The 26,446-nt window shown below is 44.7% G+C and overlaps 2 protein-coding genes across 2 annotated transcripts; one reads left to right on the plus strand and one right to left on the minus strand.

Moving 5' to 3' along the window:
• Nucleotides 1–29: 29 nt before the first annotated feature.
• Nucleotides 30–17,200, plus strand: edrf1 (erythroid differentiation regulatory factor 1). Its single transcript, XM_030379800.1, has 26 exons — nucleotides 30–155; nucleotides 2,049–2,157; nucleotides 2,294–2,502; nucleotides 2,735–2,801; nucleotides 2,998–3,123; nucleotides 3,244–3,368; nucleotides 3,456–3,597; nucleotides 3,928–4,029; nucleotides 5,758–5,879; nucleotides 5,993–6,104; nucleotides 6,394–6,541; nucleotides 7,021–7,132; nucleotides 7,332–7,443; nucleotides 7,795–8,064; nucleotides 9,045–9,116; nucleotides 9,265–9,400; nucleotides 9,873–10,064; nucleotides 10,568–10,768; nucleotides 12,080–12,298; nucleotides 12,821–13,047; nucleotides 13,518–13,676; nucleotides 14,327–14,476; nucleotides 14,957–15,110; nucleotides 15,441–15,556; nucleotides 15,876–16,051; nucleotides 16,376–17,200. The coding sequence occupies exons 2-26, from the start codon at nucleotides 2,068–2,070 to the stop codon at nucleotides 16,530–16,532; spliced, it is 3,696 nt and encodes a 1,231-aa protein (XP_030235660.1). The 5' UTR covers nucleotides 30–155; nucleotides 2,049–2,067; the 3' UTR covers nucleotides 16,533–17,200.
• A 212-nt stretch (nucleotides 17,201–17,412) lies between these two features.
• LOC115560402 (putative pre-mRNA-splicing factor ATP-dependent RNA helicase DHX32) lies at nucleotides 17,413–25,242 on the minus strand. The gene is made up of 12 exons (XM_030379811.1): nucleotides 24,647–25,242; nucleotides 24,101–24,294; nucleotides 23,545–23,846; nucleotides 22,946–23,034; nucleotides 22,487–22,714; nucleotides 21,986–22,079; nucleotides 21,709–21,858; nucleotides 20,860–21,051; nucleotides 20,021–20,164; nucleotides 19,162–19,352; nucleotides 18,534–18,724; nucleotides 17,413–18,128 (listed from the first exon to the last, which is right to left on the minus strand). The coding sequence occupies exons 1-12, from the start codon at nucleotides 24,926–24,928 to the stop codon at nucleotides 17,963–17,965; spliced, it is 2,223 nt and encodes a 740-aa protein (XP_030235671.1). The 5' UTR covers nucleotides 24,929–25,242; the 3' UTR covers nucleotides 17,413–17,962.
• Between the last annotated feature and the right edge of the window lie 1,204 nt (nucleotides 25,243–26,446).

Raw genomic sequence — 26,446 nt, forward strand, 5'->3', positions numbered from 1 at the left:
GGAAGCTTTTTCTTGTCATTCAAGGAGTTCAGTGTTGGGGCGAGTTGGTGGAGGCTGGTTTCACGATACAAGGATTCAATTGTTTTGAAATTTTGTTTGGACATTGGACATGACGCTTTCCCAAAATGTGTCAACGTGCAAACGCTTTTTAAAAGGTAATGTTCTATCATGTACAATCTTATAAAAATCCAACCTGGTTGTGTAGCGTTTTGAGCATGTTGTTTGGAGAGTTTAATGCTCCCAACTTCCTGGGTTAGTAGCCTACTGTATATTGTACTATCATCAAGTATATCTCCCATGAGTTTACTCATACACATTATACACAAGCATATTAAAAAGCGAAACAGCAATCTTCAGTTGGCCAACAGACAGTCACCCCAAAACAGACATGCAGCACCACGGGCTAGCGGACAGCATGTCAAAGATCAGCGCCCGGGTAGCCCCTACCTGGGGAGAGACACTTATGAAAGTCATATCTCTCTCTATAGGGGTATCTATAGGCTACTTTGGGATTCAACACAGAACCTTTTGGTTGGGAGGCAAACACCATATTAGGCATTACATTATCTATGCTATTAAAACCTTAAAACATATTTTCAAAATCCATTCATAAATAATTTAAAACCCGTACAATCTCCGTACAAACGCCGGTTAACCTATGACATGTACTGGTGTCCAACACTGGACTGTTGGAGCGGGGCGACCGTGTGTCTGCTAAATGGCGTCATCTGATGGCCAGGTTTGATATTGCGCCCGGCTGTGGCCCTATTCTTCTTCATGGTTTGGGAAGGAGGCACGCGTAAACCACCTGCACCTTTCAGCTCCACCATGGCTGAGGTGGCAGTAGCTACCGACGTCCGAAAACTTCGCCAGGCCTTTCGTCTTGATGTTTTGTACCGTGACCTGCAGTTTAAAGAGACTTTCATGTGGTGTTAAAAACTTTAACACAATAGAATAATTGTTTGAGCGTTAGAGATAATATTTGTAGTCATTATAGGATGGATAACACTAATGAGCTATCTGGAAAGGCGTACTTTATATGTAGGTTACAAAGCAAGGTAATTTATTACATCTGTTCATTTAATATAAATAGATATAGGCAACTAAATGTATGGTATTTAATTAGACCCATAGAAACACGTGTCTTGATAAAGTCAATGATGTAAACCTTAATTATCGTAAACCTTAATGATTTAAACCTTAATCTCTGGATTTTGAATGGAACCCACCCAGTTTTATTCCGTTATCTATGTAAGAACTATGACGTCCGTATTCATGTTTTGAATGTTTTTCTTTCTTTCTTTTTTTCTATGATAGATAAATATAAATCTAGCAATATAGATTTTATGAATCAGTATAAATGAAAAGCATCTGCCAAAGGTTATTATATAATAATACATAGTATAGATAATAGGTCAATAAATATGCAATTTAAAAAACAAAAAAAATGTTGTTATAGTTCAAATGTATCATTATAAAATGTATCTATTATGATTATCATTATTTTTGTTTTTATTGTTATGATTATTACTAATAATATTACAGTAAATAATCTTTAATCGGATTTAGAGTTCGAGAAAACGCTTCACGCTTCTAGAAAGATGGAAAGTAGGCGTCACTGCTAAACTATTTCCGGGTCATATATAATCTTTTTTATATATATATATCTTTCTTTTAAATAACTACATTTATAGTTCAAACTACGATGGATTCGTTGTGGTCTTGTACTTTGATGTCATTATAAATTACCCGCTTATACAACAGGCGTGTTCTATATTTCCCAAACAGGAAGTTGTTGTTATTTCGCACGGCTGTGTTTCTGTTTGCGTCTGACTTTTATGCCTAACGAGTTTAACAGTCGTTAATATACCACTCTATAGATCCAAACTTCTGTCTTTCGCCTGTATTAAACCTGCATGATTTTCGAGAAAATAGGTTTTATTGACGCTATCACTGTTGGACAATGTAACAGCTTGTCACGTGTAATAGTCGTCGTAAGAAGACTATGTTTACGAATAGATTGTCGTTTATATACTCTCTTATATTAGTGATAAGGAGACATCAAATATGAGTGCCTCACCTGACGGAGGACAATATAGTGGCCTGTCGGATCAGTCTTCTGAGATACCGTGCTCCGGAGGAGAAAGCAGCAAACATGTGAGTTTACTTGCATACCTACCTACTTTGATCACTATTTCTCCAATCAATCAATGACGTCCTTAACCAGAATGTTCTGAATCTTATCCCCTATGACTTTTCAATATCTCCTGATTTCAATCTACTCATGTCAAAGGAGTTGGAGGTATGTACAGGTACGAACGAGGTTAAGAGCCGGGCTGTGGTGAAGTACTGTGCTGCACCGCCTCCGACCAGCTATGCCTTGCTCCAGGAGCAGACAGACTTGAAGCTTCCTCCTGCGAACTGGCTGAGGGAAAACCCTCAGCTTGGAAGTGCTGGAACCACCGTTCTGGGATCCAGCAGCAAGAGCAAGCCCTTTTCGAGGTACCGCACTCTGTCAGAGAAGCCTATTGATATATTCTAGTTACTATAACTTAGCCTACATACATTATACTCACTCATGTGTGTTTCGTGATTGAGTGTTAAACTGCTTATTTCCCAAGAGATGGATAACTACTGGGCTTTTCTATTTAGTTTTTTATGGTGCCTCAATATCACAATTATAAACTACTGTGTATGTGAATCAGTAGGTGTCATATTTTGTGTTGCTATACAGTTTCGGCATGGCGTATGACTTCATCGACAACATCGGCGATGACGTGGACGTCGTGTCAGACTCCGAGGTCTGTCATCGATTTCAGTTATCTAATCATCAAGCCTTTATTCCTGGCAAACCCGATTCTTTTACTCAGATTACGCTCATTTTTATTTATACTTCTTGTTAGTACTTTCGACTGTGACACCCACAATTCCAATCTTAATAAATTAAGTACTATCTCATCGTGACTGGTGTTCTTATAATCATATACTTTTCTACAGAACATAAAGAAGCTTCTGAAAATCCCATACAGCAAGTCCCATGTCAGCATGGCCGTGCACCGAGTAGGGAGGACTCTGCTGCTGGACGAGCTGGACATCCAAGAGCTCTTCATGAGGTCTTCTCAGGTACTGCTGCTGGTGGACCCTAGAGGGAGAGTTCTTTAGTCCATTTTTAACCTAAAGCTTTTTGTTTGCTCAATGAACCTTGTTCTCCGGGTCTAATCCTGTGCACGACTGGCCTTCCAGACCGGAGACTGGACGTGGCTGAAGGAATTTTACCAGCGGCTGATCGATCAAAAGTGGCAGCGGAAAAAAAAGAGCAAAGAACACTGGTACCAAAAAGCCATCCTCTCAAAGTTCCTCTACTACAGGTCAGTTCAGCGCAGATGGAGGTCACATTTGTAGTTTTGTCCGGCTACGTTTCCCGTCATGTCTGACGCGGTGCTTCCATGACCCAGTATAAACGGGGATGCAGCAGCCGAGCGCCTACCGGATAACGAAGGGGAGGAGGAGAGTGGGGCGGAGGAGTTCAGCCCGTCCTGGCCTGCCACCTTCCCCAGCACGCCTTCAGACTCTGAGGAATCTGCCGCCCCCAAAGAGGTCAGAGAACGTGACGCAATGATTTAAATAGTCTAAAACGGACCTGGGTATGGTTTGAGCTGAGAGGGATGATGGGAGGAGACTATCGTGCAGTAGATTATTATTTATTATTTATGCACATGAAGCTGCCATTCAACTGATGATCATTATAATGCTCAGGTTAATCTTAACACAACCAAGATATTAAAAAACAAAACAAACTGAAAGATACTAGTTTTTAAAATTCCCTACATTGTAAGTGAAGGTTAAGTGGCATCCTTGGTGTTTAGTATGATTGACTGTGTTGTGTGTTGTACCACTCAATAACTTCTTTCATCGCCTCACCTACAGGAGAACATCTCTGTTGACAGTCTGTTTGCTATCGACCAGGTGACAGCCATTCCCAAAGGGCAGAACGTTCCTATGCTCTTCAATGAGGGAGAGAGCAGCCAGGTATTATTACTAGGGATGCACCGAAATGAAAATTCTTGGCCGAAACTGAAAACTGAAAATGAGGAAACCAAGGCCGAAAACCGATACACCGAAATAAATTATTATGCCAATTATTAGTATCATTTAGAGTTGCCGTGGTATACGGTATTACCGGTGTTACCGGTGTTGAGGCCAACAGTTATTTTTTATTATTTTTTTCCGGTAATAAAAGAAAATTCACCGTCATCTTTAGGCCTATTTGATTAAAAAAAAAAGTTCGGCAGTTTGTCTTTGCACTGTTTTATTTTTGATGTGTTTTTTCATAAAAAAAAATACAAACCTAATAGATAGGCTACCTAATAAAGCGTTGTAACACAGAAGACCGGTAACCATAGCAATGCCGGTAAACAAACCCCGCGAAGCCCAATCCCTCCGAGAGCTCCCCGCGCTACGGCTATCCGGAGGCGCACAGAGCTTTTGGCCGTGATATTATGTATAAAATGATATTATACTATTATGTATAGAACGTTATAAGACGCTGTCACCGAGAATTGGCGCGCTGCCAGACGCTGTCAACGAGTGTGAGAGGAGAGTTGACGGAGAAGATGGCGGTTGACCTAGTTTCAAAGTTTACACCGTTTATACTCGGTAATACCGGTGTTACACCGAATTCTGCGACCCACTGAAAAGTGTGACCCCAGGGGGCGCTGTTGCATATTTTCTGCAACATGCACGTGTTTAAAGGTAGACAGGCATGATGACAAAATCATAAATAAAACTTCTCCCCCCATCCCCTCATCTTGTTATTAAATGTGCTTAATAAATACATTTGATTTGATTAGCATTTTACAGACCCATACAATGGATAGGGCGTTTAATACGGTCCATCATAGTTGCTTCTTTCCCTATAAAAAGCTACAGTCAGTTTTAAATAACGTTGATTTACCTTTGAGCATTTTCTATTATAGGCTACTGTGTAAAGTGCTGTTTAGAATTAACGTTAGTTTCAAGAAAAGAAAGACCCACCAGTGGGGGGAGATCTCATGTTTCATTTATGTTTTTGTTATAATGCACACCGTGCGTGTGGCTAGCTATGACTGTACTAACTTCATTAAAATCAAGGCATTGCAATTTTTGCAAATCGCTATACGTGGGTCTTTCTCAGAAACATTGAAAAAAGTCCACACCGCAGACATATTTGCGCTTATCCAGACAAGCACGTGCTGGCCACGCTTTTTGTTTTGCGTCATCACAAATTTCTGTTTCGGCCGTGTTTCGGTGATGAAAGTATTTTGGCCGAAAATGCGCTTTGGGCTAGTTTCTGCCGAAAATTTTCGGTGGCCGAAAATTCGATTCTTCCCTAATTATTACTATTTTACTCACTTACATTAGTTGCTTAGATTAAAAGGGACTTTCAGTCATTTGGGATTTTTAAGAAGGTTGTCGCTAAAGAACAGGAAAGGGTATCTCGCTCGAGGATATCTACAGGTAAGGCTACAGACTTGACGGGTGAACCGTGAATCTTTTTGATGGTAGTCAACCAACCTTTCCTAACCGCTAGACTGCCCTGCCCCCTGAAACATGCCGTTCATATTTAAATGTTACCTGAATCATGTTAAAAGCTATAAAGCAGCCTGCATGGTATATTTCATAATGGTTTCATAATGGTCTCATAATATTTATAATCATGCTTATAAGCTTCATTAGAAATGTAACGTAACTCTTTTTTTAACTGGAATTTTGTGGCAGGGTTTGAGGAACGACTTTGTGCGAAACATCATGTGGACCTTTGAAGATATCCACATGCTGGTGGGCTCCAACATGCCCATATTTGGAGGTGGTCGCTACCCAGCCGTCAGTCTGCGTCTCAGGTGAGGTGTACCACACAACACTCACCCAGTAAATGGGGTTTTATGAAATGATTCCTATCCTGTCAAACACAGAATTCATTACGCCTCTATTTGCACTGCCTCTCTGTTTCCAGGGACAACAACAAGCCGATCAACATCCTGACCGGGATCGACTACTGGCTGGACAATCTGATGTGCAACGTCCCAGAGCTTGTTATGTGCTTCCATGTCAACGGGATAGTCCAGGTAGAGAACTTCAATCACTATCCTTAAGCAGCCCATATTTTACCCCCTGGTGTTGTTATGTTGACTAGCTGACCTACCCGATAAGGAAATTACATGTGGTAGAGTCAACCTAGATGTGTAACAGACGTATCAGTGAAATGGCTTGTAATGGCTCATTTATCTTATTTTTTGTTTCACTTTAATTTTCCAAATGGCATACATTTTCAATATTAATTGGAAAAAAAGGCTTGGAAAAGAATATCGAAGCTTTGATGGTTAATGCAACATTTTTTTCACTCCACTCTGACAGAAATACGAGATGATAAAGACAGAAGATATCCCCGATCTGGACAACTCCACCTTCTCCACGCGTGTAGTGAAAGACATCGCCCAGAACATCCTCTCCTTCCTCAAGTCCAACTGCACCAAAGAGGGTCACACCTACTGGCTCTTCAAAGGTGGCGTGTAGACGCTCTTTGTATGCAGTGCTGTACTGTAGCGTAATATATTGTTCTATAGGCGCTCCCTTAGTCTCGACGAAGGCTTGTGTTAGTTGAGTATTTCAATTATTGTGCTTATACAATTGTTATTATTTTATCTACAGGTTTCCTTGTAATTTAAACTAAAATAGGTTCAACAACGATTATTGGCCTGTCTGGGTAGCTTGAGTTAACGATACGTTTTTCAGCAGTATAAAGGGCCTAAAACTCTGCAATGCCATGGCATGCTTTACCATGCTATGCTATGTTAACGCTATTCTATGCTAAGCTATACTATATTACACTATTATACTATTCTATGCTATACCATGCTATGCTATAGTATTATATTCTATACTATGCTACACTATGATATACTATTATATGCTATGCTATACTATTCTATGCTAGGCTAAATCTAAATCTATACAATTTCCTTTGGTTTCCCACTCCTCCAGCCAGTGGCAGTGACATTGTGAAGCTCTATGACCTCACCACGCTGTGTGAGGAGGCTGAGGAGGAGAAATACCAGAACCCCTTCACCCTGCCGGTTGCCGTGTTGCTCTATAAGTAAGTATGAATGGAGACCAAAACAATACAACAACGTCCCCTTCTTAACAAACGGCTTATTCAGCTCAGTGTTCCTGATTGGAAATCCAGAGGGCAACACATTACATTTACTATATACAATCTAGAAATCTGGCAGACAAGCCCACTGCATGTTGCTTCCCCCTGCTCTATGTTTATTTGTGTTCTTGTGGTGCCCCAGGGTGGCCAGCAACATGATGCTGAAGGCCAGGCAGAACAGGAAGCACTACGGGACGGTCCGAACACTGCTGCTGAACTGCGTCAAGCTGCTCGACCAGGAGAGACACCCCCAGGTAAACACTCCCCCGGGCGACGGGACTCAACACTGCTGCCGAATGGGCTGTATCTGTTCGCAGTCTCTGGGGACGTATTTGGTGGACATTGCATTTTGTACATACCAGAGTCAAACCCTTACCTATCGCCATGTGCCCTTACGGACACTGGTCACTGAAGCTGCTTCGGGCACCACTTTAGTCGGCTTCTTTGGCTTACTACCTATTAGAGAGGAGAACGTCTGGAGATTTAGAAAATAATCTCTGCATAACGATTGCCTGTTGGAATGGATCGCAGAAAGACCCATCGATACTCCATGACACCTTTAGGATTCTCCTTAATCATAATGTCGGGTGCCCCCCTGGTCTCAGATCATCGCCTCGGCCCACTACATGCTCTCGGAGCTCTTCCAGCTGGACGAGCCCCCCGAGGCGGACAGCGACGGCTCCCTGCGTGCCGGCTCGGAGGACAGCTACAGCGACGAGGAGGAGGGCGAGGAGGAGGAAGAGGAGGAGCTGGCGGAGGACGACAGCGACACAAGCAGCTCGGACGCGGCGGGCGACAGTAAGGCCATCGCCGTGATCCGCTCCGTGGGGGAGCTGTCGGTGCCGGAGAAGTACAAGTCCACCCACCAGATACGGGTGAGTCTTGGTTCAGGCGGGGATTCCCTCAAAGTGGGGCTTACACATCCTAGGTCCCCTGGGTACGCGAACAAAAGATGATAATACATTCAACTATAGTGCTTTTCTAAATGCTCAAAGACGCATTAGAGATCCCCTAGGTACCGTTACCCAAGGTCCCCTCGGTATGCGTTCCGAAGACCACCTAGGTAGTGTGTCCTTGGTCCCCTAGGTACTGTAATCTAGGTCCCCTAGGTATATGTTTCCTTGGTCCCCTATATACTTTACTCTAGGTCCCCTAGGTAATATGTGTACTTGGTCCCCTAGGTTCTGTGCCCTTGGTCCCCTAGGTAATCGTTTACTAGTTAAGATTTGTATGTAGCTTTGTTAAACTTGCATTCAAATGACAAACTAAAATCCAAGTTGATTTTTGCTGATGAATAAAGTCGAGACCTCAGCTTTTTCCATTTAAAAAGCCTAGGGCTCTGTAATATTAAAATGGAAATCTCCAGAGCCTCCGTTTCGTACCCTTTTGCGACACCCAACGACGGAAAAAAATTGAGTACAGGGCTATCCACAAGTGGTTAGGATAGCTAGGCTGTTGCAGTAGCCCCGCCATTACCTCTCTGGGATGGGAAGCACGTCAGTTACTGCACCGATTGGGATCTGAATCCACATTGGCAAAGAAAGCACAACACCCAGTTTGTAACATTCATAGTACTAAAAGGGCTTTCATCAGTGGGCCAAAGGTTCAATCACCATTGTGTAACCTTATTCACTGATAGATACTAATATATTTCCATGAAAATCTTTAAGATTGACACTTTAGTAAAGATGCTAAAATATAAATGTTTAAAGTTAGTTCCTGGGCAGCAACATGAAAAACGATGCTATATGATATGATAGTATAAGTTTGTCCTGTGTATCGCTTCCTGCCGACGAATCCCTTTATACATTGGCTTCTGTTTAACCTTTGTTGATTTTTTTTTGTTTGATCACAGCCCAGTTACGCGTTCCCTGTGTCCCAGGATAAGGAGGAGAGGTGCAGGCACGTCCTCAGCTATGTGTTAGAGGTACGATCGAGTTCGTATTGCATCAGCGTGTCCCCCTACTGTAGCTCTAGGGGCCAAAAAATGAGATCATCGGGTGCATCTCTAAAAAGAAGGAGTTCATGCATGTGTTTCCTCCGCGTTGCCTTACCGTCCCGCTCTCCACGCCCAGGGGTTGAAGGCGGTGGACGGGAGCATCAAGAAGGAGAGCGACCTGCCAGCGGCAGACCCAAACACCCCCATCCCCCTCAAGTACGAGGAGAGGGTCGCCCCGGTGGAGAAGGGCATCACCCTGCTCCTGGAGATAGGTCAGCACCGGCAACCCCGCCCCTCTACCAGGGCTCTGATCACAGGGTCTGTGGGCGGAGAGGGTCTAGTGATTACTGGTTAGGGTGTTTGGCTCCTAGCTGGAAAGGTACTTGGTTCAATCCCCATTGCCAGCAGCCTAATGTAATACACTACGCTGCGTTCATGTTGATCGTGGATTGTTCCCAATTTGAATTGACCCAGTAAAACTGGGGTGTCTCATCTTAATCTCAATCAATGGCATTCACTTAAGGCAAATATATTGTTAATTAATCCCAGATGGGAACTGGGTGTCCCAAACAGTAGCAGACAGTAAATTACATTTAAAAGAAGATTATTTTTTTCTTTCCCCCAACTGCGACTCCCTGTAGTCACAATAAGTTTAAGGCAACCCAAGTGTTTTTTAAACCTCTGTTTTTGACCACAATGGCTTGTTGTACCTCCGAAGTTAACCTAAAGTGTATGTCTTTGTAGTCGTGCCGTTCCAGGAGATCAGAAAGCACGCTACTCGGTCGGGGATAATTCCCGGGACGTGGCAGCACCGCATCAAGCAGCAGCTCTTCCTCAAGGCGTCCAAGGCCTACTACGTGCTGTCGGACGCCGCCACCAACCTGCTCAAGTACGGACGCGCCCTGCGCTACATCAAGCTAGCGCTGCAGTGTCACGGTCAGTAGCGTTGGTGTAATAATTCACCCACAGCTTTTAATGGATCATACATAATGGTTATACAAGTGCATGGTGATGCGAAAGGAGTCATGCTGATATTTGTGTTACTTTTTTTTTGTTAGGCTCAAGTCCCATTCATTATTGAGCTTGTTCACTTTTCTTTTCCAATCTTGTGTTCGCTCTTTCTTCCATTCGCTTTTCAAATCTTTCTTGCGATAAATCATTCTTCTGATCTTTTATTCTTTTGATCCCTTGTTCGCTCTTGCTTTCTTCTGTTTGTTCTTTCAATCTCCATTTGGATCTTCAACTATTTCAATGCTATTACTTTTACTTTCCTTCATTCTTTGAAAGCTTTCTTTTGATCTTTTGTTCCTACTCGGTTCTTTCTTTGAATCTTAACCCTTCTCCCCTTCTCTGTTTCTCTCCCTCTCACACCCTCGTCCTGTCCCTCCATGTGTCCCTCTGTCCCTTCCTCTCCTCCTCCCCCACCTTCCCTGCTCCAGATGCCTACTGCGCGGTGAGCAGCGTGCTGCCCCCGCGGGTTCTGCTCTTCCACACCGAGTGTCTGTCCCTGTGCGGGGACATCCAGCTGATGCTGGCTCAGAACGCCAACAACCGGGCCGCCTACCTGGAGGAGTACAGCTACCAGACCAAGGAGGACCAGGAGATCCTACACAGCCTGCATCGGGAGAGCGGCTGCCAGGGTGGGTGTCCGGGCTGCACAGCCGCTGCGATATATATATATATATATATATATATATATATATATATATATATATATATATATATATATATTTAAGCAATAGATCACGCCAGGCTGTGTTATGTGCTCATTATACCACTGTTAAGGGGCGTTGTCCGGCCCCGACGCGCAGCGGAGGGCCGGCGACCCCCTTCACAGTGGTATAATGAGCACATGCCACTGACTGAAGTGATCTATTGCTTTTATACAACGGTTACTATTATGGCGAAACGAAAGTCATAGACACACTACATTTAAAAAGAAACCAAGAAAGTCAAAATAGCCGTTTATTAAAGAATACAAAAAAGTAGTCCCTCCTGGCTGCCGCTATGCATCGACGGTCGCTATGCAACACACTTTAGCGTCCCTCCGAGAGAAGGCTCCGATAGAGCGGTTCGCCGGCAATTTATCCTATGGAGCAGTTCACTCGCCGTGTGCTTTCGTTAGTCTCTCCATCGCCTTGCTCACTCCCGGAGTAACAACATTTACATGCTCTCCATCATCCAACATATATTTTACTTTGTAACTGTTTCTACTTCGAGGCGCGGAGTGATATGCAAACTTTCACAAAATGATCGGGCGTCATAGCAGTTATGTATACGCTCATTATACAACAGTTGGGAACCAATCAGATCGCTGGATTTAGGTCCCCCGTTGTATAAATATATATATATATATATATATATATATATATATATATATATATATATATATATATATATATATATATATATATATCTATATATATATATATCTCTCTGCAGCACCAAGTCTGTGGAATGCTCTCCCTGACCATCTAAGGGCCCCACGGACTGTGGATTATTTTAAAAAAGGCCTAAAAACCCATCTTATTAGAAAAAGCCTTTGGCTAAACTACTATTTTAAATCTTTATTTTTTCTCTGTTATTTTTCTTTTTAAGCTAGTTAGTCTTTTATGTTGTATTTATTTTAATGTGCATTGTAGCCCTTTAAGCTCATTAAGTTGATATAAAGTGCGTTATAAATAAAATGTAGTAGTATTATTATTATTATTATTATTATTATTATAGAGACAGACGGATGCTTTTTATCCCCAAGCAGAACCTTTGCTTGTATCAGAAGCATACAATGAAACAACGTATCAATGCAGAAGATAGGTAGTGATACAGGAATAAGGACTTGAGAACTAAAGTACACCAAAAAAACATCTCAAGAACCAGAGCTTGTTTGTTGGAAAAGGGCTTTATGTATCCTTCGCTCTGTCCCCCCCCCCCCCCCCCCCCCGCGCCTCCAGCCTTCAACATGGCCACGGACCTGGCCACGGACCCGGAGTACCAGCTGATCGTCAGCAGCAAGTGCTACGAGGCGTCCTACGAGCTGCTGACGGCGGAGGTGGTGAAGGAGCAGGGCGCCCAGCAGCTGGGCCAGGTGCTCAAGAGGCTGGGCAACATCCGCAACGAGATGGGCGTCTTCTACATGAACCAGGCGGCCGCCGTGCAGACGGAGAAGGAAGGTACACGTGCTTCTGCAGTGACTCCCGCCTGGGAGCGCCATGTCGAGAAACCCCACAGAAATTCAGAGTATTTCATTTATTGATGGCTCTCTGGTAGGGCTGCTCGATTATGGGAAAAATCATAATCACGATTATTTTGGTAAATATTGAAATGACGATTATTCAAACGATTATTTTTGAGTTCGACAACATGTTGTATTTATTCAGCATGTTTCCCCCAAAAAAAACTTTGTTACTGAGAACTTTTAAATTAAATTTCGCCTTAAAAGAAATACACAAAATGGTCAAAAAGAAATTGTTCCAATCAAAAATAATATACAGATATGTATCCAGCTGCCCTTTCTATAAAACATTAAACATAAAAAAAATTATATATATCAAAAAAACTCGATTATGTTAATTCTGTGATCATTTGAGGCTAAAATCGAAATTGCGATCAAAATTAGATTAATCGCCCAGCCCTACTCTCTGGACGTTAAATGACCTCCACCCCCTGGCCGTTGTGTCTCCTCCATCCTCCAGGGAGGTCCTCTGTGTCCGTGCCGGAGCAGGAGTTGTGGAAGAAGAGCTTCGCCTGCTTTGAGAAGGGCATGCAGGACTTCCACGCCATCGAGGACCAGACCAACACGGCGCTGCTGCTGTGCAACACGGGCCGGCTGATGAGGATCTGCGCCCAGGCCCACTGCGCGCTCTCCACCGACCAGAGCCGCGGGGAGTTCTCCCCCGAGGAGGCCCTCTACTACAACAAGGTACGGGGACACTGTCGCTCTTGGTGAAATGGTTTCCCCATTTTGGAACACTGGAATTAACTGAGTTTTTGGGATTGAATGCTTTGCTTGTTTCTTTTAAGGCGGTTTGGATAAATGGGGCTACATGGAAATGTCTTCATGATTTATCGAGGTTATGAGGAAGACATGTAAAGTTTGGAGAGATACTACTGAACAGAGTGCCGACAGATCGGATGTTATAGTGATCTGATGTTTGTCGTTTAGTTTGTGGTAGTCAAGTGCAATTGTAATACTTCTATTGAATAATTACTTTTTTTCGCTACATTATGTGCACATAATATACATTGATATCATTCATTGTAGAATGGGATACAGGAGGGTGTCCCTTCTCAGCTTGTGATACATACAGTCCTAATATGTTGTACAACAGTGTTTGTACATATCTTATTTTCTCTAAATACTGTTGTATTGCTTCTCCTCTCGGCCTACAGGCTATAGACTACTACCTGCGTGCCATGAAGGCTCTGGCCACCAGAGGGAGCCACCCTCTGGTCTGGGACAGTGTGACCTGGGAGCTGTCCACCACATACTTCACCCTGGCTACCCTCCTCCAGGACTACGCCCCTCTGTCCCGCAAGGCCCAGCAGCAGGTTGGATGACATAACGCTTTATTGATCCTAGTTATTATTGAGCAGAAAATTATTGCTATAGCAGCAAATACAAAATAAAGTTGATGTAAACCGTCCAAATCAAAGCAGAATCAAATGATGAAAATAATATGATGATAAAATAAAATGAATGCATAGATGGCTGGTTATTGAGGTTAGGAGATCAACAGCAGAAAGAATATAATAAACGATATGGACCAATCAATAACAACAAGGTGCAGAATACGCAAGGGCTTGACCATCACTAAAGGCTGAATTGTAGTTCTGAGTAGTTTGAATAGCCACCACGGGTTTGCAGTTGGTGTGCCGGCTGATAGATTGCATTTGTGATTCTTCATCAGTGACTCTGTCTCCAAGTGTGGTTGGATGTAACGTGGAGATGATGTACACGTACACTGGTGTCCACGGACTGCATGGCGGCATTTCTTAACCCCTACCTACATGCTCCTTAACGACAAAAAAACAACAACTTTTTTTTATCAATTCTGTTGGATAAAAGCATCTGCAAAAGCAGATGCTTTTAGTAAACCGTAGTGGATATGTTTGAAGTATGTGTACAGGTATAGTTCACCACTCAGTCGGCTGTCTCTAAAATCAAAGCACAAGCTGAGCTGTGTGTGCGCCGGGTGCAGATCGAGCAGGAGGTGACGGACGCCATGATGAAGTCCCTGCGCTACTGCGACCTGCAGACGGAGTCGGCTCGCCAGCCCCTGTACCAGTACCGGGCCGCCACCATCCACCACCGCCTGGCCTCCATGTACCACAGCTGCTTCCGGAACCAGGTCCGCCCTCGCTCTGACACACACTTTAGATTTATGAAGGCCTGTGTGTTTTATTGGTCATGTTTAATCAAAGAGCGGGTTACAGCTGTTTACAGCCCCACTTATTTGTCCCTTTGGCCACTCAGTGTCTGCCAACCGCAAATGTCCACTATTGGTTTTATATTTGGGGCTAGGGTAGGGTAGGCGATTTGGGGAAAACAGCCAGAGTAAGCTAAATTTATTTATTTTCTTTAATAATCCCATCCCTCACTTCAGGGGCTCCTTCCAAAGCCAATCCCATAGCTTGAATCATGCGTCATGGGCCCAAAGCCTTGAAAACCCCAAACTACGTTACAATGGTGCCTACTTTGTTGTGTTGAGCCACCGAGAACAACAAGTGAAAGTATATGTTCGTATATAATTACATCAATGCCCCTTTTTGTTGAGTCATTCGGTGGTGGTCCATCAATCGTAGCGCTGATCTCATGTCCCGGCTCCCAGGTGGGAGACGAGCACGTCCGCAAGCAACACCGCAGCCTGGCGGAGCTGCACTACAGCAAGGCGGTGCGCCTCTTCCTCAGCCTGCGGGACGCGCCCTGCGAGCTGCTGCGCACCCTGCTGGAGCGGGTGGCCTTCGCCGAGTTCACCATGGCAGGTAGGGGCCAGAGGTCAAAGGTCGAGGAGGTCGCGTTACTCCAGTAGGAGTTTAGAACAACACAATGCCAATGCTTATGGTATTTAGGGAGGAGACGTTCTCACAGTAGGTGTGAGGAGAAGGACGGGTAAAAAGAATTGAATGTTTTTACAAAAATATTTACAAAACGAATGGAAGCAATGTGAATCTAAATGTATAAAAAAATCGAAACATTACAGACAGTTGAGGTAGAGATGGAGCATAGACTTAATCAGTACCATAAGTCTATTAGGCTCACAACTGTCTTTCCTCGGTTCTAACCCGTCTTCCGCCCCCTTGTGGCCACTTCAGGTCAGAGCAGCAGCGGAGCCAAGCTCAAGTCCCTCACAGCGGCCCTGGAGGTCATGATGGACACCCGCCACGCCTTCCAGCTCATCCACAAGGAGCTGTTCGAGAGCCAGAGAGAGGTGCGACGCATGTAGAGAACACCACCTTGTAAAACACTGTACCATCAGATCACCTGCATATGGGTCATTCGGCAGAGGCTTTTATCTAGAGCTACTAGCAATCAAAGAATACGATCAGTATACGTTTAACTGTAAAAGGAATGTATTAAAGTTCTGCAAGGTTACAATGATCAGAATTTACTTTTCCTTTTTTTTTATATTGGTTGCAAAGTGAAGAAACAGATTTTCAACAAAAGTGCTGCAATTTTTATAAACGACACTAATGCCTCTTTCGTGTGCGCGTGTGCGTGCGTGTGTGTTTGCGCGTGCGTGTGGGCAGCTGATGACATGTGACCATACCCAGCCAATGCCGTCCGCCGACGGGGCTGACGGGCCCTCCTCCTCGGGGCTGAACCTGGAGGAGGTGATGAAGCTGGTGGGCGTGTTTGAGGCCAGCTTCTCCTTCCTGCTGCTCCAGCTGGTCAAACTGCTGGCGGCCACCAAGCGCAAACCAAGGTGAACCATTCCACCAGTTTAAGATTTCAAACCAAACCACAGGGCTGTGTCATCTAGAGCTAGTGTTTTTAATGGCAAGTAAGAAGATTCAAGAGTTTCATTTGTCACATGCATACAAGTATGCAGTGAAATGTAAAAGTGACTGAAGCAGTGCAATTACCAACATACAAAACAAATGAAGAAAATAAAAAAGCCAACATGATGATTGTTCGAGATAAGATTTTTGATTGGTTGAATGTATGAGAGGTGTTTGAAAAGGAAGAAGCTAAAAGATTGTCTCCGCATGACTTGAGTGTGTGTGTGTGTTTGTGTTTCTTTGAACAGCCCTAAGGACGAGGAGCTGCTGAAGACCTACAAGAGTGTGTACTCCAAGCTGCTGCGAGCTGAGAAGAGCGCGGCGCTCCACGCCCGCGTGCAGCTCTACGTGGATCTCCTGCAGCAGCTGTCCTCGCCGCCGGGGAGCGAGGACGCCAGGGCGTGAGGACACCGCTGCAGACGCAAACGGAAACCGCGTCACCCGCGATGGGGACGTTTGAGGCCGCCACTTTTAGAGCTCGTCGTTCGTTCGAGGACTTGTCGTTTGGGATCGCATCATTTACCGCATCCATAGCGATTTGCTTAAAGGCCTTAGCTTGATGCTTTCCCCCAGTTATTTAATGTAAAGCTGAGGTGAAATCCATCTATCGGAGGATAGTCAACAGGGCTCCAACTTTACCACCACCACCACCACCACCAAAGGATTACCTCACAATCTGTGCCTTTTTTCTAAAGTATGAACAATGAGCTCAAACCTTTTCTAATGCTTGCGCCCTATGGTTTGGTTTGTACATTTGTAAAATTTGACTTGCTGTAAAGGTTCGATTGTTTGCATGTCAGAAACCACAGACTGGGGTCATCTAGCTTGAATCTAGATGCATGTTTTAATGTATTATTTTGGTGTGTTGATATTCAATAATACCAATAATGATAAGTCATAATACGGTTTTCTTTTGAGGGTTGAAACAAATAAGTTGAAAGGTGTTACTTTGACTTTTTTCATTTAACTGAGCAATAGCCACACGCTCTGCAAAGATCACCTTTCCACATTACTTTACTGAGAGTTTATATCAGTGTCTGCTGTGAAGAAAATTAAAGCATTTTTAATTTCTATTAGTTTTCTCTTTTTGCGTCAAAGGCACTTCTTTAGCAAAAAGTATAGGCTTGTTGATAAAGACTAGAATATACCCAGATCATACAAATGTATATATATTTTTTGACTGAACAGAATTTAAATATGATATTAATATCTTCAGCTTAAGTTGGTAAGATAATGATGAATTACGGAGAGAGAGGGTTAAGTTGTTAAGAGGGCATCTGAAAAAAATAGTATGAAAAAACAGAATTTAGCTCAATTAGGTTTTTATTGTAAAGTGCAAATGCTGAATAAAGGATCCCTCTCTTAAAAATATGAGATAAAACAAAATAACTGAGAATTTTATGACATGAATGTGATTAAGTTGCTCATTGCTATAATTTTACCATAATGTAATGCAATGATACTGATTTATTTGAAATACATAGAGTGGTGCAGCAGAGCTAAGGGATAACCTTATTGCTCTGATGTAAAATCAGGAGTAATGTAGCCAAGTATATTTCTAAAGCACCCTTCAAACACATTGGTCAGTGCTTAATTACATAGGCAGGGATCCCATGTATACTAAAGTTAAAAAGGACAATCAATAAAATACATTATCATTTAGAAGAAAATATTAAAATAAATGTAAATGGTAAAAAGTTAACCAGGTCGGACCTACATTTACATAAAAAGCTGTGGCAAGTAGAAACGTTTTGAGCCCTGATTTAAAAGTTGATTGTGTTGAGGCAGACCTCGGATGTTCCTCAAGTGTGCTCCGGATATGCGGGGGATACAAGTCACTGGACGACACAGCGTGTGTCCGCTTGCTGCTCCTCTTCCAACGAAGCAGTTTCCCTCCCTGGAGAATGAGGAGAACCGTGGTTCAGAAGGTCTTGGAGAAACTCCTTGCTCCCACTTAGTGGAAGGTTGTAGAAGAAGTACTGAGGCACCATCTCAATAAACCTGGTGCAGAAATGAGAGCGAGGAGGTTGGCGGAGTAAATGTACAATAAATATATTATTGAACCTGTTTTAAATAGTTATCATGATGGCAAAACATTACATGAATGACATGTCACTCTCAAAAAATCAGATTCTACGATATGTTGCAAATAAAATGTACACGTAAGGTGAATTAAAAAAACAATAGGGACGTTAAATATGCAGAAAGATAAATGCCCAGTTGTTTTATATAAAATAAGTCATGCAACCAGCTACTTGTTGATTTTTTCTGGGCCTCAAGTACATGTCACTTTGGACATACGAGTCTGATAAATGACTCAATATGATAATAGTTATATTAAGTGTGCACAAAGTAAATCAACGCTTGTTCTCCCATGTGGTAACAGCGTGTGGCTCTTGTCCGTACTCTTCGGGAGCGATGCGTGTGACGGTCCTCAGACAGTTGTCCTCCCAGAAGGAGAAGTGGTGGAACAGGACCCACTGCGGCAGCCCCAGCTTGGGGGTCCGGGCTCCGTATCCCGACAGGGGGTGTATCTGGGCCACGTGTTTATTGGTCAGGATCAAGTAGTTCCCCGAGCCGTCTGTCTCCTGGGCCACCTGGACATAGATCGATAAGGGTCGAATGTGGTTTTATTCTATTGCTGCTTTTCAAGCTTGAGCAAGTTCTGATTAAAAATATATATTTATATGAAATATAGTCACATCTGGATGTACATGCATTCGATTTTAATACAGTTTTGACCAATCACAGGGAACAGTTAACATCTAATTACTCAAAGGTTGCATGCAGTATTTAAGTTTTAAAATAACAACGTGTAGACTTGGCAACTATAGAAATACACTTCGGAACCCCTTCGGAAACCTCATCCACTTCCGTGAATGAGGTTTCTTGGGTAGAATCTTGTCAGGCGTCATCATTGTGTATGGAAACAGGAAACAATGCGGAACTCTCCCAGCAGTAGTTCTGCTATAATAGAGCAGGACTGCTTGATCCGAGAGTACCATGGCCGTAACAACAACAACAACTCTCCCACCTGCATGAAGAAGCCGGCCAGCAGGGCTCTCTTGATGTTCAGGGTGTTGCTGCGACATCCGAAGGTTGCCGTGGAGATGGGAAGCTCCGTCCTCCTCAGGATGTGGATGAGCTCGTCCCGGAGGCGGTCGGCGCTACGCAGGGCAGAGAGGCTCAGGTGGTTGGCCTCACACCACTCCTCTACCCTGCAGTCTGGGCCGGGGAGAAAACAAAGTATTTCATGTATCGAATGCACAGTACAAAAGAGGGTCCCTCTAGACACTGGGCCGAGGGTCCACTACGCGATCAAAATAAAAGAGACAGAAAAAATGGACAACTTTCTTTTTAAGTGACCAAACAGTATCTTCCAGGGTAGCACTGTGAAGATTGTAAGATAGAGGTTTCTGACGCCGGAAACCTTTTTGTGATCGTTAGTCTCCAATCTCTATATACAATGAACTATTTCATCGTTTGCCAGTCGCTCCTATCCAAAATGACTTATTGAAAGACTTGCATGTCGTTAAGGGGTAGGGGGTAGTGCCTCTTGCTCAAGGATATCTAAAGGTAGACTGCAGACATTAGGCATCCTATCGGGCCTCATATTTGTTGTTGTCAGGAAGCTATTTTGGCAGCCATATATTTGAACATAACTGTTGTTCTGTGCCTCTGTATGTTGTTGAATACCCCAGAAAGTAAGTTCACCAAATCTCTGGAAATCCTTTCTACATTTCAATGCATTGAAGTAATTCATGAGATCACCATGCATCCCCCCGCTGTGTTTCCCCACAATGCATTGCGGTAAGCCACCAAATGGCTCCTTGTGTATGTTGTCTCTGCTGCTGCGTTCTGACTACAGCATCTGGAGGGGCCTCATCACTCACAGGGGTCCTGCCGGCTCTGCTGGAAGGCTTTGAAGACGTTGATGAGGGTGAAGTGGTCTCCCGCCGGGTGCTGGAACTTCATGAGGCTCCGGCAGGACGGATCTGCTCTCAGGCCTACCGAGGGAGCCCGGAAACAGCTGGGTGCTGACGGAGACACGGGGGTTGAGGAGCGTTGTTTACCAACACAATGACAACTGGATGGATAGTGTTACAGTCGCATGAATGGATTAAGTACATCTGGGATAGATTCACGACGGGAACCATCCGAAACAGCCTTTCGACCAGATGCTTGATATTTTGCGAGGTTTCTCTCTTGGATTGTGCTATTGGCGGCGCTTAAATAACGTTCAGGGAATGAAGCACGTCGATTCTATTTGCTACTGGAAAATAATTTCAAGGACCTGGATGACCGTTCTTACCATTTCCAATATCATTGGCAGCAAAAAGTTAACATTTACGGATACATATCCGTTATCTTAACCTGCCAATACCATCTGTACCTGCTCGGATTGTATTGTGCAAAAGTATGAACATTTTTGCATAATAAAAGAAGAGTCACTGAAATGCTGAACAATGAGGGTCAGGGTTAGGGCTAGTTATTAACCGACATCATGTTCTGTACCCCCTACAATGCACTTAGAGGGCCCGTGTTTAACCACCAGGTGTGACTTCGATTTGCCATTACAAGCCCTTCAAAATGGACCCCTCGAGTTCCATCCCACAGGTGAGGGTCCACCCAGATTTAAGCTGGTACAGTCCACTTAATATAGCTTGATAGGTGCCCTTCGACCCACTGGATATCCACTATGGAAGGTGTTCAGCACGACAGCCCATCCGACCTGTGAGCATGGCAGCGATGGTGACCACCTCGTCCACGCAGTCGAACTCGCAGGAGGCAAGGAGGGTCTTGGCCATCTGGGGGTCCAGCGGGAACTCAGACATGATGATGCCCATCTCAGACAAGTTTCCGTCATCGTCCAGCGCCGCCAGGTAGTCCAGCTCCTCCAGAGCCTGCATCAAGCCCTCCGGCTCTGGGGGTGGAGACGGGTGGAGGGCGGGTGAAAATGGTTTTAGGAATAGGCTCAGAAGGTTCCAATAGGAGACTTTATCCTGTGGATAAAGCAACTTAAAATGGAAAATAAAATTGAGATGGAGAAGAGAGAGGGCAATGGAGGGAGAGAGAGAGCAAGGGGAGACAGAGAGAGAGACAGGTTCAGTGCGCAAGCAAACAACAACAACAACACACAAAGACACACACACACACACACACACAGTTGGGCTGTTTTTATGAACATAATGTTCTGTGTTGATCCGTGTGCGTGTGTGTTTGTGCGTTTGTGCGTGGGTCTGGCGTGCGTGTGTGTGGAAGCGGCACAGGGAACAGGGCCTGCCGGTTCCTCTACGATGCGGTCCAGTGATCTCTAATAGGAAACTGTTTGTTCTGATCCCCCAGTCCTCGCCCGCTTTCTCAGTATTCACTGAATTACACCAAAATCGCTTCCCACAATAGCTTAGCATAAAATGAAAAAGTCCCCTTCTTATTTAAACTAGGATATTCCTATGTGTATAAATCGAAATGTGCTGAAGAATAATATAATTAATTTGGCTTCACCTCCCTGTTCAGGCATCAAGGAAGCTCCAGAGACCAGGGTGAAGCAGAACTAAATCCCCCATAAGCAGACTCTCACCTGGTCGGTCGATGAAGTCACATGGGCCCACGCCACTGAGCTCCATCCTCTTGAGGAACAGCACGGAGGAAGTGATGTCACACTCCAGGATATGTGGGTGTGTCTCGTCGGGCAATAGCCGGTCCTCGGGGTATAGACAGAAGCACTTGCCTAGAAGAGATAAACATCCAACTGTGAATACTATGTCCCAGGGAATGTATGTGCATTGCATCATACCAAGTGATTAGTATTTATTTTATTTTTTGAATACAACACTGAGGCTAGCTTAGCCTCTAACCTGTTGGGCCAGTGAGTTGTCTGCGACTGACTGCTTCCCCCCTGCTGATTGGCTGAACCATGGCGGAGTACGTCCTGGTCCGGGGGATGTACACCTGCAGTGACATCAGACCCACATGGCATCACCATCACACATCAGTAGATATGGTTCTTTTCTAATAGAGATATTACGTCTGCTGTGTCAATGCATCTATTTGATTATATTAGCAAAGTAATTGTGTGATATTATTACTTGTTTTGGCTTAATTTGCCGAATTGTTTTATCAATCATAATAAATATAATAAATTAAGTTCTGTTGCAGCTTCACAAATACAATTATAATTTATACATTCATTGTAATAATCTTTATTTATTTGACTTTGACTTGGTTAAGAGGCAGACAAGAAATGTGAATCAATCAACACATAATTGACAAACAATAACAATTTAAGTTATTAAGTGAAATTAAAGTTTGGCGACAAAAAGCCCAATCTATGACAATGTGACATAAGAATAACATACGTATCTCTCCCCGAGCCCAGCATCGATGACAAACTTTATGGAGCCCACAGCCCAGAAGAAGTCCTCGTTGGGGCTGGAGGTGAGGAACACCCGTCGGCCTCCAGAGGCAGGCTGGCTGGGTAGACTCCCTGCCCGCCCAGGGTGCACCGGGGTGGGGCAGAGCTGGCCCAGTGCGGGAGGCAGACTGGAGCCTTCCTGCCAGAGCAGGTCACATGCCAGATCCAGCTCCTAAAAGAGAGCGGCAGAAAATAAAATAAAGGAGAGATGTAGAGCAGAGTTTAAATAGCATTATTTTACCTCTCCTTTCCTCTCATTATTCGTTCGTATTGATTTTTTTATCTGCATTACAATTTAATAACTTTTTTATTCATATCAAGATTCTGTAATCAGGCAGAAGTTGATATGTGTATTCTGTATGAAAGATGCCATGCGAACAAAGTTTAAACGAATAAGGCAGACCTGTGCAGTGACCAGGAACACAACCACGTCGCCCTCCTCTTTGGAGTGGTGGATCTCCAGAACCAGACGCACAGAGGAGCAGAAGTAATCTTCACCGCCGCTTCTTCCACCACCACCCCCAGAACCATCAACCACAGCTCCATCACCCCCCATACTACCTCCACCAATTCCACCGCCACCCCCTGCACCAGCGACACCACCTCCATCACGACCTCCACCAGCACACCTACGGCAAACACTGCCACCACCAGTACCTCCATCTCCACCACCACCACCACCCTCTCCCCCACCACCGTCACCACCACCACCCTCTGCACTACAGACACCACCTCCATCAGGACCTCCACCCGCACATCTAGCATAAACACCACCACCACCAGTACCTCCATCTCCACCACCCTCTCCCCCACCACCGTCACCATCACCACCGTCACCACCACCCTCTGCACCACCGACCACACCTCCATCATGACCTCCACCAGCACATCTACCACAAACATCCCCACCACTACCAACACCAGTAACTCCACCTCCTCCACCACCAACCCCTCCTCCAACACCGTCACCACAATCACCACCACCACCACCGCCGCCTCCACCACCACCTCCACTGAACACCACCTCCCCCCCAGCGGGGCTCTCCAGCTGGATGTGCGGCCCCACCACTGAGCTGGGGGTGGAGCCAGCGTGGTAGTGGCCCAGCAGCCTGGGTCCAGGGTGGCTAGAGGTGAGGAGCACCATCCGGAGCTCCGGCCTCCGCCTGCCCACGTCCCTGAGCAGGCCCAAGAGCAGGTCGGTGGCCAGGGTCCTCTGGTGGGCCTGGTCCACCACCACCACACCGTAGCGCCTCAGCTGGGGGTCCGCCTTCATCTCCCTCAGTAGCATGCTGTCTGTACAGAACCTGGTGGGTGGAAAGGAGGGGGGGGGGGGGGGGTGTGGAGGTGTGTGTGGAGGGGGTTACATTCACATAAATGTGTGATCATAGTGCTCATAGACATAGAGAAAATAATCCATCTATGTTTGGGAAAGCAAGAGAAACAAAAAGAGAGAAAGGGAGAGAGAGACAGAGAGAGGCAGAGAGACAGAGAGAGAGACAGAGAGAGAGAGAGAGAGAGAGAGAGAGAGAGAGAGAGAGAGAGAGACCCTCTTCCAGACCTGAGCACGGTGTCCCCAGAGCAGCATGTCTCCTGGGGTACGCTGTAGCCCACCTCATGGCCAATGTTGACGTCCATCTCGTCGGCCACTCTAAGGGCCAAGTCCACCGCCTGCTGGCCGCTAGTCTCAGTACACACCACCATACCGCGATCGTAACGCTCCGCCAGGCTCAGCTCTGTACACCACTGGGGTATCTGGGTTTGCAAAGCAAGGGCATCACTTATATCATGCTAAATATCCATAGGATGTTATGCATTCGATAAATGACATTTACTTTCGATTTTCAAGAAAGTTTGAAGAGCAGTCGTTTTATTATTTTGTAGGTGTGCCAATGTGTACAGTATGCTTGTTGGTTCTGACGCACGCACGCACGCACGCACGCACGCACGCACGCACGCACACACACACACACACACACACACACACACACACACACACACACACACACACACACACACACACACACACACACACACACCATCATCATCATCATCATCATCATTGGTGCAAAATTATAATAATATAATGGTAGGCTTATCTACTTACTTGAGAACTTCTACCGGTCTTGGCAGACCCACTCACTATGACAAACTGGTTGCTGGATAAGCAGTCCATGAAGTAACTCTTAGCTTTCCAAACCGGCAGATCCGTCCTCTCCTTGAGCAACGTGTAAAACCTCGAGGAGTAGGGCAATCCGTCGAACGGGTTGATCTCCAACACGTCGTCAAATTCACTGTCCGACGGACTAACGGAGTCCATGTCTAAATCTCCCTCCACGCCTCCTCCGGGTCGCTCCTCGGCAGGTGTACTGCTGATGTCCTGCGCCATAGTCGCTGACGGGTTATAATAAAACTATGAACGGAATTTACTCATTGAACAAGAAACAACCTATCAAATACAACACAGGAAAAACAGTGAAAAAAAGCTACGAAAAATTATAACACAATTATAGAGGTGATCGTTTCCCATATGGGGGGACACGAATTGCGAACGGAACAAAACAATGCGCTGAACGAAATGACAGACGCGCCAGGCGCGGTCATGTGGTCACTAAGCCCCAGATGAGCTGCGTGGGATCTATGGGACAACACGACATAGAGGAAGACCCGTCCGTTGAGGCTAGACGGACGGCCATTCTGATACACACGGACTTCTCCTGATAAACTCTATTGCGGGCCAAACGTTAAACTTTAAACCAAACTGCATTATGCTGCCCTGCAGTGCCCTGAGAGAAGAAAACATCTGAACCGGGGTCATCTACTTCCAGCCAATGAGAAGCCTTGTGCAAAGGTTACCATATCAACCATAGAGTTGATAGTGTGTAGCCCAACTCATGGACGTAGCCCATGTCGATTAGGCTACTACTAGCGTTCCGTTCACGAGGTTTAAGGTATCCCCCACAATATTTTGTTTGAGGCACATTTCAGACTCAAAATAAACAAATCTGAGTTTGATTACGGTGCATGGTTTGAAATAAAGATGCGTGATGTTATAATATTTGAACCTGGTAGATGCAAATTCAGATAGGGCATGCCCGGGCGCCTAAGCAACCAACGGTCTCAATGTTCTCGCTCGCAGCCAATCAAAGCGCGTTCTTAATTAATTCTACCTGACCATCATAAGCAACGCTGTAGCAGCGAGGCGGATGCGCGGGGTTTGGACACACTTGGCCATGGACATCGAGCTCCGAGAAGGTGCTTTTGTATGGCAAGCCACTATGAGGTCACTAAAGTCCGGACCTCTGTACATTTTTTAAAACTGTATCAAAAATCTGCGAGTGAGAACTTCTCCGAGATAATCGATGCTTAATTCAATTTAGACTTGTTACTTTGTGTCCGCTGTGTGTGACATCTGGTGGTCCATGCGCGAGTCCTCAACAAAATGTAACCCCCAGAACTGATGCCGCACCAACGCACCCCCCGTAGCACTGGTTTTAAACCCTGTGCTGGGGATAGCGGATGGTTACATAAAATTCCAACAAATTACAAAGAATAACATGAATTACCTATGACCGTTTGTAAAAACAAAATGTAGGCCTAATTCTGGTTCTACATCTTCCGTTACGTTGAAAAACAGCATGATTCTTAATTCATAAAAATGGATAGAGAAACATCATATAGGCATAGTATTTATTTATAACAACATTTTATAAACAAAGCATTTAGTTCAGATTGAGTAAAAAAATACCCCAAACAACAATGTAAAAAAAAAAGAAAGTGTATTCTGTATGAAAGATGCCATATGAACAAAGTTTAAACGAATAAGGCAGACCTGTGCAGTGACCAGGAACACAACCACGTCGCCCTCCTCTTTGGAGTGGTGGATCTCCAGAACCAGAGGCACAGA

This window comes from Gadus morhua, chromosome 15, assembly GCF_902167405.1.
Source record: "Gadus morhua chromosome 15, gadMor3.0, whole genome shotgun sequence".
Classification (NCBI taxonomy): domain Eukaryota; kingdom Metazoa; phylum Chordata; class Actinopteri; order Gadiformes; family Gadidae; genus Gadus; species Gadus morhua.

Excerpts from the sequence above, each read along its gene's own strand:
- edrf1 (XM_030379800.1), top strand. The coding sequence starts at position 2,068 with ATGAGTGCCTCACCTGACGGAGGACAATATAGTGGCCTGTCGGATCAG. Across the intron at positions 3,369-3,455 it reads TCAAAGTTCCTCTACTACAG|TATAAACGGGGATGCAGCAG; the intron begins GTCAGTTCAGCG and ends TCCATGACCCAG. Across the intron at positions 14,477-14,956 it reads ACAGCTGCTTCCGGAACCAG|GTGGGAGACGAGCACGTCCG; the intron begins GTCCGCCCTCGC and ends CCCGGCTCCCAG.
- LOC115560402 (XM_030379811.1), bottom strand. The coding sequence starts at position 24,928 with ATGGCGCAGGACATCAGCAGTACACCTGCCGAGGAGCGACCCGGAGGA. Across the intron at positions 20,165-20,859 it reads CATCGCTGCCATGCTCACAG|CACCCAGCTGTTTCCGGGCT; the intron begins GTCGGATGGGCT and ends TGTCTCCGTCAG. Across the intron at positions 19,353-20,020 it reads GCAGAGCCGGCAGGACCCCT|ACTGCAGGGTAGAGGAGTGG; the intron begins GTGAGTGATGAG and ends TCCCCGGCCCAG.